Source organism: Sebastes fasciatus, chromosome 6 (assembly GCF_043250625.1).
Source record: "Sebastes fasciatus isolate fSebFas1 chromosome 6, fSebFas1.pri, whole genome shotgun sequence".
NCBI lineage: Eukaryota > Metazoa > Chordata > Actinopteri > Perciformes > Sebastidae > Sebastes > Sebastes fasciatus.
The window spans coordinates 23,714,044-23,728,043 of record NC_133800.1 but is presented as its reverse complement, the minus strand read 5'-3'; the positions used below and the strand labels follow the sequence as shown (position 1 = coordinate 23,728,043).

General features: G+C 42.0%; 1 protein-coding gene across 2 annotated transcripts in view; it reads right to left on the bottom strand.

Annotated features, from left to right (window-relative positions):
• The window catches only part of mvb12bb (multivesicular body subunit 12Bb), a 142,789-nt gene that overhangs the window by 7,057 nt on the left and 121,732 nt on the right, over positions 1–14,000 (bottom strand). For both annotated transcript variants that reach the window (XM_074638630.1, XM_074638631.1), the window contains one exon: positions 802–857. In XM_074638630.1, coding sequence (XP_074494731.1) covers positions 802–857 — 56 coding nt within the window. The remainder of the gene's footprint in view (positions 1–801; positions 858–14,000) is intronic.

Below are 14,000 nucleotides of genomic sequence, written 5' to 3'. Positions count from 1 at the left end.
AGGAGAGGAGAGGAGAGGAGAGGAGAGGAGAGGAGAGGAAAGGAAGAAAGGAAAGGAAAGGAAAGAAGAGGAGAGGAGAAAAAAAGGAAAGGAAAGGAAAGGAAAGGAAAGGAGAGGAGAGGAAAGGATAGGAAATGAGAGCAAAGGAAAGGAATGGAGAAGAAAGGAAAGGAGAGGATAGGAAAGGAATGGAGAAGAAAGGAAAGGAGAGGATAGGAAAGGAGAGCAAAGGAAAGGAATGGAGATGAAAGGATAGGAAATGAGAGCAAAGGAAAGGAATTGAGAAGGAAATGAAAGGGAAGAAGGAGAGGAGGTGAAAGGATAGGGAAGGAGAGCAAAGGAAAGAAGAAGAGGAGAGGAAAGGAGAGCAAAGGAAAGGAATGGAGAAGAAAGGAAAAGGAAAGGAACAGAAAGGAAAGAAGGAGAGGAGATGAAAGGATAGGGATGGAGAGCAAAGGAAAGGAATGGAGAAGAAAGGAAAGGATAGAGAAGGAGAGGAAAGGAAAGGAAAGGAGAGGAGAGAAAAGGAGAGCACATGAAAGGAAAGGAGACAGAAGGAAAGGAGAGGAGAGGAAATGAAGGGGAAGGAAAGGATGTGAGCATAAAGGAAAGGAGTGGAAGAGGGGACTAATGGCTGCATACTGTGATAAAAGGGCCACATATCATAACCATCATGTGGCCCATACTACACAACAGGTTGCATCATAAGCAGCTGCACAGGAACTATCATGATCCCGCTCATATTATTTGTAATAAAGAAATTATTTGCATTTCGTCACTAGTTCCTCAAAGAATTTTTACCTCTTTGGGTTTTTCAGAAAACTTCTCATGGACCACAAAGGGCACATCGTCCAGAGCTGCAAAAAAAGTAAGAAAAAACAAAGTTTGAGGTTGACAAAATATATATATAAATTACTCCCTATTCTTGATCCTGAGTACTTCCACAAGACTAAGCGTGGGTTTATAGAACAGCAAAGCTATCAACATCCCCAGCCGCTCCGACACCTCCCCTCCTTCCGTCTACGGAGAGAAGATGAAAGGCTTTTTTTTTTTTATTCTCCGCTGTATTTGAGCACCTCCACTCTTCTCCTCCAACCCAGCCCTTTCCCCAACCCTCTTCCAGTTTAATTACTCTTGATTATTCCCGATTCCGTCTTGTCTGAGAGATGTTCACCTCGGAAACAAAGACGCGCTCACACAAGGCACAGAAAAGCGGAAAGAAGAGAGACAAAACATTCGCCAGATATCAAATTTGCATGAAAATAAGCCACACTGTTCAGCCGGCAAAAAGTGGATTGAAATGAGGACTTGCCAAGAGCGTGGTGGTATAATTAGCATTTGACCAAACAAACGAGCTTCAACAGAGCTATAATTAAGCAGGCCTGTAATTAAGTGTATGCCCTTTATCATAATGATCGTGGTTAAAATGGTGTGATGGCTGCCAGTTGATTATTAATGGTGTAACCCCGTACTGCCTGCATCCTGCACTGGAATCAAGGTGTCACGACTGTCAGGCTAGAGAGCAGCCCTTTGTTTATAAAATACATTAGGGCCCAAATTAACACAGGGTGACAAGGGACACAAAGCCCCTCGTTTCCAGACTGAAGGGAAAACTGCAGCTGCTCGGCTTCATTAGAAAACTCCCAAATCTGGAGGCGCAAAACTTGCTGCCGTTGGCTTCGACGGGAGCCCCGAATATCAAGAGGCCAAGCTCCCAACCGGTGTCCTTTTACCCACAGTCCATCAGGCCGCTGGCACAGGAAAAGGAACTCATAAATGTAAGCCGAAGCTGTTCATGAGTCATCGTTTTGGAGCTGACACTCCTTTTGGCCTTTCCTGTTCGCGGCAATACTCTCAAGTATGAAATTCTGAAATATCCCTCACTCTGACACTTATGTGACTTGCTTTCCTTTCTTGGTTATTACACAGATCCACGATTTGGCACTTTCCGCACAAGTGTAGTACAATGTGATCTTTGTAATCAAAGCGTGACCCTCACCCTCATGACCACAGGAAAGCTTATTCAGTTTTTTGGCTTCCACTCGTCTCCCACAGTAAAAACTGTAGTCATAACAAGAGTCTGCAGCCGTGCTAGCGGCTCTATGAGGCTGTACTTACTGTAGGCACAGCTTTGAGCTATGATACTGTCATGACAACAATAGCAATGCTAACAATACTAACAGGCTGATGTTAAGCAGCTTAAATGTTTACTAAGGCTGCCCCCTCTCAATTAGACCAGAGGGTCTCAATCTTTTTGCAGCTAAAGACCCCCTTACAAGATAAAGAATAAACCTCCTCATGTATGTCCCTTGGAATAATTGGATGTAGCCTACTTTTTACTCTTCTATAGTCTTAGTTATGTGAAAGAACAACACCAGAGAAACGTATTAGAAATATATATAACCTATATATTATTAACATGTATTTAACATATTTGTAGATTCTAAGAGTTAGAAAAAATAATAATAACAAAATATATTTATAAATATAATAATCATTTAATAGAATGAATCTGAAAGCTTTTCATGAACCCTGGGTAGTCGACTAATCGGTCGTTTTGGTCTTTGTCAACTAAGATTTCTTTAGTCAATTAGTCATTTTTTATGCTTTTTTCATGCTGAATGACTGATTTCCAAGAAACTTATGAGCACGTCTCTGGTAAACACAAGATTTAAAGTGGTGCTTTTGTGTGATTCTTTGTGGAGAAACTCAGTTTTACAGATCTGTCGATTAAATCAACTAATCGATAGTCGACAAAAATCGTATGAGTGTTAGACGACTAAGAATGTCTTTGGTCGAGGACAGCCCTAATATTTACCACGTTCACCGTGTTACTTTTGAGTTTTAGCATTTGACAATCAGCACCAAACATTACAGCTGAGGCTGATGGGAATATCATTCGCTTTTGCAGGTATTTAGTCATAAAAAAAGTATTGACTGATTGATATTTTGACCTGATGATGGTGCTAAATGAAAAATCATGGGATCACCAAAGTTATTAACATTAATCCATCCAATAGTTGCTGAGACGTTTCAGTCAAAACTACGAATATCAACCTCATGGGGGCACTTGAGGCAAAGTCAGGGGAGCACCAAAATCATTAGGATTCATCGCCTTGGAATCATGGATGTCTGTACAAACATTTTTTGGCAATCCATACAACAGCTGTTGAGATATTTCAGTCTGGGTCAAAGTGGTGGACCAACCAATGTTACCTTGCATGCTTGCAACTGGATTCTCGCAATGTCACATGATCACGAGATAATCACAGGATCACATATCACACAAAGATCCATCTTGACAGGCTTCATTTGTGTTTGTGTAACAAACCATCTAGCGGGTCAGGTTACAACCAACAGGCCGAAAGACCCACATTGCCATCCCTTAAAGGCCATGTCGCTAGCATGGCTAAAAAATGCAAGCAATGAAAGGTTTAGCCTCCTTTTCCACTCACCCAAGGGTTGCTCAGTGCCCCAGCCTTGACACACCCCCCTCCCTGTAGTGCCTTTGGATATGTGGCTATCTGAAACAGCCAGCAAACCAAGGCGATTGGGCAGGTCCAATGACTTGTTTAAGCTCATAAAAACAAGTGAACAAACATGCACTACTGTGTCGCTGGGAGCACCGACGCCAGCCAGAGGCAGGCAGGCAGGCAGGGAGAATACATTTGAATCAATAGCCGGCAATGGGAAGCCGAGATTGTAGCTGCTGATGGATCAGCGTGGCGCAGACAGATGAATGCAGAGCTGAAGGCCACAGAGTTTCTTTATTGCTCAAGGATTACATTTAAAACCAGATCGCACTTTGTATTCCACCACCATCTATACCAGAGGGGCTATCTTACACCCAGATAAATGGAGAGGCGCAGGAGATGACTTGGTGGTAAGAAATGGATAACCATGGAGAAATCCGAAGGTGCAAAGGGCAAAAATAATGTAAATCCAATCTTCTGACCAGGAATCCCACTATGAGGCATGTTGTAGCCGCTCAAATGGCCCAGCTACAGTCCATTAACTCGTGACTGTATTGCAGTGTGGGGAATTGGGTAGTTATTTGGCGTTTGGAGTGTGCGAGTGCAGTCAATATGAAAACATCTGGCAGGAATTTTGGTACGACGACTATGATGATGATGGTGATGATGGTGGCGGCGGCGAGCGCAGAGGTGGCGTTAAGTAAGGAGGACCCTGTGGCTTGAGTGATTGTAGTGTAAAGAACGGAGTCAGCACGGGCCCCGTGTGGATCATTGCCTTATTAATGGCTCCGTCAGGTGCGATGAGCAATGGCTGCATTGTCATCTGCAGCCCCTGGGCACAGATGAATGGCTGTTTCAGGGCGGGAAGGGCTCCCTCGTACGCTGGGCTGAGCACTAATCCCTCACTCTTCCATTGTTGGATGCACTGTCACCCAGGACTTCAGCAGCAGCCATACATTGCATTTTCCAGGGTTCTAACAGACATGGGCCGTGCACACGAGGCCTACACACACCGAGTTGCGCTCCCCGACACTGACTGATGGAAAAATATGCGTGGGTGATCGAGCATACCCCGTATTACCTGAACCACAACTCAAGAGTAACACTTTAGGAATGTTGATGAACTTTTATTTTACACTTCACTAATTCAGCAGAATTGCATTGATCTCTGTCTAGTATGATTACTCTGGTGAATCTGTCTCGCACCTGAATTAAGTGAGAAAGTTGCAGTCAGGGCAATAATCTGCAAGTGCGAATGAGCATCTGTTGAGCTGATTTCTATTGTTTAGTAATAGGGCTGTCAATCGATTCAAATATTTAATTGTGATTGCTATGGACATTATTGTCCATAGTTAATTGTGATTAATCACAAATTAATCACACATTTTTTTTATCTGTTCAAAATGTACCTTAAAAGATTTGTCAAGTAGTCAATACTCTTATCAACATACAAATATACTGCTTTATGCAAATGTATGTATATATTTATCAATGGAAATGTGTCAGTGTGCTGACTTGACTATGACTTGCCCCAAACTGCATGTGATTATCATAAAGTGGGCATCTCTGTAAAGCTGAGACTCGTGGGTACCCAGAGAATTCATTTTCATTCACATATCTTGAGGTCAGAGCGCAAGGGACCCCTTTGAAAATGGCCATGCCAGTTGTTCCTCGCCAAAATTTAGCGCAAGTTTGGAGCATCATTTAGCCTCCTTCCTGACAAGCTAGTATAACACGGTTGGTATCATTGGATACCTTAGGTTTTGGTAGTTTCAAATGATGTTAGTAACTTAGCTTTGTAGCTTTAAAACTGAGCCCGCCACAACCTAAAAACCACAAGTTGCGTTAATGCGTTAAAGAAATTAGTGGCGTTAAAACAACGCTGCGTTAACCTGTTATTATTGCGTTAACTTTGACAGCCCTTTCTAGTACCATAAAATAATAAGAAATAACAAGCAAAGCTGCTCAAAAAACAGGTCAGAGCTTCATCTGGAACCTGCTGGATTTCATATTCCAAACAATTGCCTTTTCTCTTTGTGTAGCCGGGCTACTAGACATTGCAATACCTTTCCTGTCGGTGTGTGACTCTCAATTTGAGGCGGATTCTTTATGCAGACCATGGAGATGCTATTCTAGTTGCAGACCCCGCTCTCTCTGTCACCTCTGCAGATAATGGTGAGTAGACGAACAGAGAGCTGGAGGAGGACCCCCTATGCCCACTCACAGCCCTTAGCCCCTCTCTGACATGAGAAATAGTGCCCAGGCCTGACAGCATCTCGGAGACATATTGTAGTTTATTTTGTCGCCCGGGCATGCCATCTGTGCCATTCCAATAGAGGGTGTGTGTTCAGGCTGCTGCAAGAGAGAGGGCGCGAGGCTCCGGGTCCCTCAGTAGCTCTGCAGCCGCGGCAGGTCATTAGTCAAATTGCCTAATGAGAGAGAATACAAATGGCCCCCTACCCTGACAGGAGGAATTTTGGAGGTGTCAGAGCTCCTGACCCGTGCTATGAGAACAGATGATAGCGAGTTGCTATTTTCAGATTCTTTTAATGACTATGGCTCTATGAAACCCATTCTTTTTCTTTTATCTTTCTCCCGCTTTTTCAAGCCCTCTAGACAGACGAGTGGGAAAGAAAAAAAACTTTTCAATGTATTAAAAATCTCACTTGGAAAAGTGGAAGTGTAACTTTTGAATTATTTAAATGTTTACCGGGGAGTCAATTAACATTCTAAAAAAGCGTATAACACTGATACTAAAATAGATCACGTACTGAGATGATGTTGAGGGTTTCTGATCATCTATTTTTATTTGTGTCTGCCGGCTGTGTGCAGCTCGTTTCCCCCCCAGCCTCGCTGTGGTGTCTGCAAGCTTCTGTTGCAATTCTCCTGACAGCGAGTCAGTTAGTTCATACTAAAATATTAATTTCGTCTCATCCAAATGTAAACAAATCTAAATGTTTCTTATGCTAAGAGTAGTATGCGAGACATCCAGGGTTCACACTACAGGCTGGGGCGAAACACTAAGGTTTATAGAGAGAAACTGTGGAGGGAAAACAGAGGGAGCGCCAAGGGAGTGGAAAGAAGTTGAATCATTTTACACAAGCTTGCCGTTTGTCCACTTTGATGAATATTTTTCAAAAGAAAAAGTGCTTTTTTATATTACGATATATTAACTCATTTTGAAAGGTCAGTGAAATGTAATAAATGCACCATCAAACAGATAAAAGCATATCAAATGTTCTTTATAGTAGGGATGTGTATTGGCAAGAATCTGGCAATACGATACGTATCATGATACGGGGTAACGATTCAATATATTGCGATACTGTAAGCAAGGTGATGTATTTTCTTTTTCCAAATCTAATTATAAGAAAACTTTCTAGTATAAAGACACATCATATGTATAAAATCTTAGTGAAAAAGTCACTATGTGATATGGCTACTATGGGGACTACCATCATTTCACATTAATACAATTGGGCTCATTGGATCCACCAGAGTCTCAGCTTTACAGTGACCCAAATTTATGAAATTCCAAGACTGTTTAGGGACCCCAGTATGCAGGAATATTAAAATACACCATTTTAGAAGGTGAAAATAACACATATATAGTGCATGCAAACAACTGCATGGTTTTTGCCCAAAACTGCATGAAATTATCATAAAGTGGGCATGTGTGTAATAAGGTGACTCGTGGGTACCCACAGAACTCATTTTCATTCACATATCTTGAGGTCAGAGGTCAAGGAACCCCTTTTGAAAATGTCCATGCCAGTTTTTCCTCACCAAAATTTAGCCCAACTTTGGAGCGTTATTAAGCCTCCTTTGCGATCCCTTAGGTTGTCTAGTTTCATATGATGCCAGTACCTTCACTAGCTTTAAAACTGAGCCCACTACAACCTTTGAAAGACAGAATAGCGGCCGGGTCCACCGGCGGGCCGTCGGATTTTTAAGAGGTTAATTAAAAATCAATACAGCGTTTTGGAGAATCTATACAGTCTCGCAAAACATGATATCTCGATACTCATGTGTATCAATATTTTCTTACACCCCTACCTTATAGTCTACTTTTAACTAGTGTTGAACATTTAAGTTTTATATGACAAATACAAAAACAATCCATGCCATCTACAGTAAAAAAAAAAAAACAACCTCAAATATTAAATTCAGATATTTTTTGTGTTGCCAGAGGGATGCAAAATGGCAAGCTTATGCAGAATGACCCACTTACTTTTCCATCTGTGACAAGCAGTCCTTGAAATCTGGTTGTGGGTAAGGAGCCAGGAGGCAGCCCCAGTCGGGCTCTGGTCCATCAGTCTTCCAGAAAGTGGGCAGAGCCAGCAACACCTACGGTGAGTTGGCCACAAACACCGGTGCATAACACCGAATGCTCTGAGGAGGTGTGTGTACTGTATGTGTGAGAACTTCTCCAATACGGGCACTGTTTATGTCATGCATATATACGTAAGAGCTGAGATTTAATGTAAAGTACCAAAAGTCTTCAGTGATGTGGTATAATTACAAAATCACTGTTTTTAAAAGCAGTTCACGGTGGAGGAGCTCTGGGAGAGAGCCCTTCTCGCTGGCTAGCTATTGAGAGCTCTCATGAAATTAAATGGACAATCAGACTTTAATCAGCAGCACAGTGTCTTTTAAGACATTGCCATGGCACTGGCATTGATCCCCAGCTGTGGCTGCTGGGAAATGTGCAGCAGAATGTGTGTATAAATGGGGTACGCCTCTCTGGACAAGTGTAAAAGCTGGCAGAGGGCTGACAGTAAATTGCATGTGCCGGATGGGACACAGCAGAAGGCACAATTACACAAATCCCCTCTTAATTAGCGGTTCTGTGGGCAAACTAACCCGTAATGATGCGAGGGATGTGGCGAGCCCCACAAATCCTAACAAGAAACACTCACCCAGCACTGGAGACTGGGTCATATGGCCCCGGTTCCCCCTCAAGTAGCGGCTGACTCGTGATCTGTTTTGATCAGCGCAGCTGCAGGGAGACGATTCCCGCGTCGGCCCCGCTCCCCACAACCCCGTAGCCTTCGCTGAGCTGCTTGCCCTCTGGACTGTGGGTAAAGCAGCGGGCCCCCTCGTGGTTGTGGTGGCGTTATTAAGTTCTCCATGCTCACAGTACCAGGCAATGTAAAGTGGCATCTCACACGGTGAGTAATGAACTGTGCCAGAGTGGAAGCAGGAGGGATGACAGCCAAAGAGGCCTCCTTGGCAGCCACTAACCTGGGCATCCACCAATTTATCATCCCCTAGAACCAATCCACCAATGCTGCGCTGCCATTTGTCATTAATTATGCTAATAAGGACACCATTACTCTCCTGATGAAACAGGCGACTCTTATTAGTATAATGCATTTACACTTTGATACATATGCATTTACTTATTAATTTCACTGTGTGCGGATTAGTGGACTCTGAAGATTTCCATTACTTAAATAAAACTATGCACATTAAAAAAAAGTACTTACCTCTACAGAGGACTTTTCTGTACACACTAATTGACTATTATGAAATGACAAAGGAACCGTTTCATAATCACGCACTATTCCTTGCATTAAAATGGAACCCATCTACGTGAAGACGCTGATGTGCGTGTGAACTTTTTCACAGCAGACTTCATGGCTCTAAGCAAAGCAGTGTGAGCAGAACTATTTAATATAGCTTCTGGGAGCCCCAGATGCCCTTTTCCAAAACGACTTCATTCCCAGAATCTCATTGTGCTTTCTAAATCACACCACAGTATGTATTAGAAGATCATTAATTACAAACTTAACAAGTCAGCAGAGCCATTAAAAGATCTTTAAGGCATATTTGACCATAAATCTCCTTAAACTATATTTAATGACTGGATTTTTTGTGAAATATTTTTTATCAAGTTCTAATTAGATGTGTGATAACAAACCCTGCTGTACATGGGGCAAATGAGGGAGCCGTGACAGGCCCATCCATTGAGGCTGTCCACGTCTGGACACTGAAACTAATGGAGCACTGCTCCTATCTCAGGGATGGATAGAAAGCAATGAGGGATGAGACTCCAGAGTCCAGCCTGGCCTGCAAATGCACAGCCATTAAAAGTCTCTTATTTGACTGCAATAAAAGGTCCAAAAAATGCCCGAGGGCCTCGAGGCTCCAAGTCAAAAAATTCCATTACGATTCATTCGTGATTGATCCCCAAATACTTAATGGCACCATCACACTGGGATCGATCATGTTTCAAAATAACCTGGGTAGTCCAATCTGATTTTTGACAAATAAGTTAGGGCTGTCTGCAATAATTGCAATATTGTAATACCGTACTATTAACAAGCCAACCGCAAGGGATGGTAAGCAGCCGCCACAACCGCTATGCTCGCGTTTTTTTCTTTTCGTGCATTATTTGCGCTGAGTGTCTATGCTGTGCTGAGCGCTGCATGTTTGGTGTTTTTTTTCTGGTGGCAGAGAGTTGAAAATGTTCAACTTTGGGTAAAACGCTGCGCTAGTCACTGTCACTTTTTACCCAGCGGTCCAATCACAGTGGAGGAGAGGCGGGACAAACACCACAAAGACTAACTGTCACATCCTACATGTACAAGTGCTAAACAACAACAACAATGGAGAAATGAATACACACAGACCGGTGGGTCAGTCCTCTCTCGCAACGTGCTCCAGCCTTCCCTTCATCCTGAGCAGGTGCTCTAACTTGTGCCGACATTTTTTTCTTTTGCGGATATTCCGTATCATTACAACCAGATGCAACCAAAGCGTCTCAGCTGAAAAAAACGCTGCACCTCGTTGTCCTTCTGTGTTCTGCAGTTAACAAAAAAGTATTTCATGAGTTTTAAAACTTTCATTTAAAAAGCAACAATATAAATAATAGCCCAACAATAACGTTTATTTCTACAGCACTAAAATCAGGATTAAATAAGTAATTTGCGAAAACAAAAACATTAAGGCTGTTGGGCCAATCATTGTCACCGCAGAGAAAATGTCTTCACCACGACAGCCCTAATATCAGTAGGGTAAACGTCAACAGCTTTAAAGGCTCTTTAACTTGTTAAAATCCAAAAGTGCTTTTTGACTGAGAAGACATACACAGTCTACACAAAATTAAACCCTTCAATTTTTATATTGTGTTTGGCTTGGTCGCAGCTTGAAGGTTTTGTGGTCACAAATTAGACTACAGTGTTTCAGATCAGCTATTCTACATAAGACCAGAGACCACTTGGGTAAGGATGGGATTTTTTAAATTTTGTTTTCTGAAAAACACACACAATCCAGATTCACAAAAAAACATGTTTGTCTTAACACGTGTCCAATATAACTTATTCCATTATCCATGACTTTCTCCACAAGGAAACAAAGCTTGTGTTGAGATCAGAAAACAATGAGTCTTTTTTTTGGGTGATCCGGCAAAGACTTAACAGTAGAGAGAATTACATATGCTCTGCATAATTAATTTCACTTTATGACACTGACAATAACTCTAACATCTCTTACCTTCTACTTTTTAGCATTATTTTTGTTCTTAGCATGCTGGTGTGATTTTTTTTTCCAGTTGTTTAATTCAGTTCTGCAGTATTCCCCCCAAAGCGTTGAAACTATGCTGCTATTTGAATATGCATCAACAGCTCAAACTTAAATCTGAATTAAGGCAAATATAAACACTGCGTAATTTGCAAGCCATCAAATTATTAAGAAGAAATTCAGCACTCCTTCATATCATTAGCTGCTGGGAGTAGTAAACAGTCTGAGGATGTGTGTGTGCGTGTGTGTGTGTGTGTGTGTGTGTGTGTGTGTGTGTGTGTGTGTGTGTGTGTGTGTGTGTGTATATACATTAGGTGTAAATACTATTCTCCTGCTGAACCCCCCACCCCCCTCTCTCTCCATTCCTCCTTTTGCTGACCAGGGGAATTAAGAAGCAAAACGTGGGTTTTAAGAGCGCTCCTTTCATGTCTTAATGTAAGCTTTGGCATTACTTCAGACATCAAGATCGGTTTCATAGAAATCCCATTCCATCTAAAGTAAAAGCTCGGCAGTAAATCTGCCGATACTCCCCCATAACACTTCCATAAATGATTCATTCAGCTCGGTTTAGCTGATGCAAAACAGAATGTTAGTGAGTTGTGGATGGAGCCGGAGCTGCGAGTGGAGGACCAACCCCGCTGCTTAGTAATTTCATCAATCTCTGCGAGAGAAAGAGAGGAGAAAGGAGAAAGAAGAGAACGGCGTGCACTAATAATAACTTTTGTGTCACTATCCAGAGGTCGTGTTTTTTAATCCCTCAGCCTAAAGAATTGTGTTATTCTAAAATATAACCCCAGCGGTGCAGAAGCAGTTGAGATCCATCACGGTTTGAGATAAGAGCCGGCTGATCGCCTTCCTCTCGCGCGCAGCCTCGCCCAGAACTACACAAGGAGATAAGATGGAACTTTTGTTTGAAACCTGATGAGAACCCTCTTAATGAAAGTGCGGCGCCAAAAATAATCTTTTTTCTCCATGTTAGTCAATCAAGAAATGGTGTAGTTAGTTGGGGGGGAAAAAAAGAGGAGAAAGAAAGTAATTTTGCATAATCAGTGAGCACCATCTGGAACAATTAACCAAATTCCACAGAACTCAGAGGATCAGTCATATTGGCTTATTAAAGATCCAGAATTATACAAGTAATAAATCCTTGGAAAAACGAAGCGTACCCCTGCCTGTCACGACTATTTTAACTTCAAATACAGTGGAATACTTGATAAGGCTGAAAAGAGGAGATTAATATATGCAAATTATGTCGAGCATTTAAAAGCCCCCCAACAACTGTCCCGTTTTTTTTCTTTTTTTTTTTCTGTCTCTTATTACAGGGCTTTATGTTTTATTCATACACCAACTCACCTGTCATTTCATAAGCTATAATATTATGAGGGTATTATTAAACAGCATAAAGTGGAGCTTTAATTGGAAAGCTCCATTGCATTTTCCAATTATTTGCAGCAAATTAAAAGCAGATGCACATAGTTTAATAAGAATTCTAATATTGTTTCCTGGAAATCAAAAATCACTGTCATCCTGCCAAGATATTTTGCAAACCCAAGTTAATTTGAGCCTCCTATTTTTTCTCCTCCTCCTCCTCCTCCTCCTCCTCCTCCTCCTCCTCCTCCTCCTCCTCCTCCTCCTCCTCCTCTGAAGGATGAACTGTCTCGTGTCTGTTAATTGAAGTTCCTCTAATGGATAGGGAAATAATTGCTCTCCATATTACGTTAGATCAGGGCCAATGTCAGGATTTATTTTTGATTAATGCGATAGATATGTAAATGTATTACTTTTTATTACGTTTACCTTCTTATCAGGTGGATGTCTGCTGAATACTATATATGTTGCTCTGTAGGTAATGACGGGAGACTGCAAAGCAACGCGTCACATAGGTTTATTTTCAGACCTTTTTTCGACGCCATGGCATTTATTTTTATCAAACGTATGCTTTTTAGACACATCTCATGAATGCACGTTTAATTACCTATAAACTATCCTGCTTGTCTGTCAACGTATGAATAACAGACCTAATTGGCAAAAGGGGACTTGGCGTGGATCAAAGCAACGTGGTGGAGAAAAGCAAAAAAAAAGGTTGAAAACTTGATAACTTTTCAAATGAGCTTGAACTGTCAAGCGAAAAGAGGGCTGCAAAATAAATGTGAATTAGTTTTTAATATTCTGGTAATAAATGTCAAAGCGCCTGCACATCACATCTGTACATGATGTGACTGCGGATGACAGATTTCCCAGACATGTTACCTCTCCTCCCCTCAACTCACTCGCTTTTCTTTTTTTTTTTTTTTCTGTTGGGGTTTTTTGTTTTGTTGGGAAGTGACGGAGGGTTTAATCAAGAAAGCAGGCAATTCATCAATCCTAAAGAAGGCGCCGGTACAACCCTGACAGAGCGCACATGGTTTTAGACCAACTCGAACCTGGCCAGCTGTCAGCCCACACACACACACACATGCACACGCAGATGCCCACGCACCCACACATACCAGAACTAACAATTAACACAAATAGGCTGTCGGCTACGACCTCACACTTGGTCCGCGGGCTATCACATTGTTAATGAAGGGAAGTTGCGTTCTCTCACATTTGCGGCATGATGCCGCAAAGGCTGACGAGTACACAGCCTCAAGAAATAGAGCCGAGAGCCGTCTCGGGCTAACTCCATTATCCTCTCTTCTTTAAAAAAAAAAAAATCATGCAGGGACACATGAAGGTAGAAGAAAAGAGAGGGAGTCTGTGCAGCTGCAAAGGACGGTTTTCTGGAGATAAATGATGACTGCTGGCAACCGGCTGTACAGTATGTGCATGTTCTTCACTGTCACTCAAACCCCGTCCCAGTGGAGGAATCGCACACCCAATGCCACGAACCGCTCAGCTGTGTGTTAATGTCTGCTCCTTCAGGGCCACACTTGTCTCGACTAACTTATAATATGACTGTCATAACAACAAAATTATGTATTAATCATTTTTTGTGAATTACTGTTTTTTGTTTTTGGATGG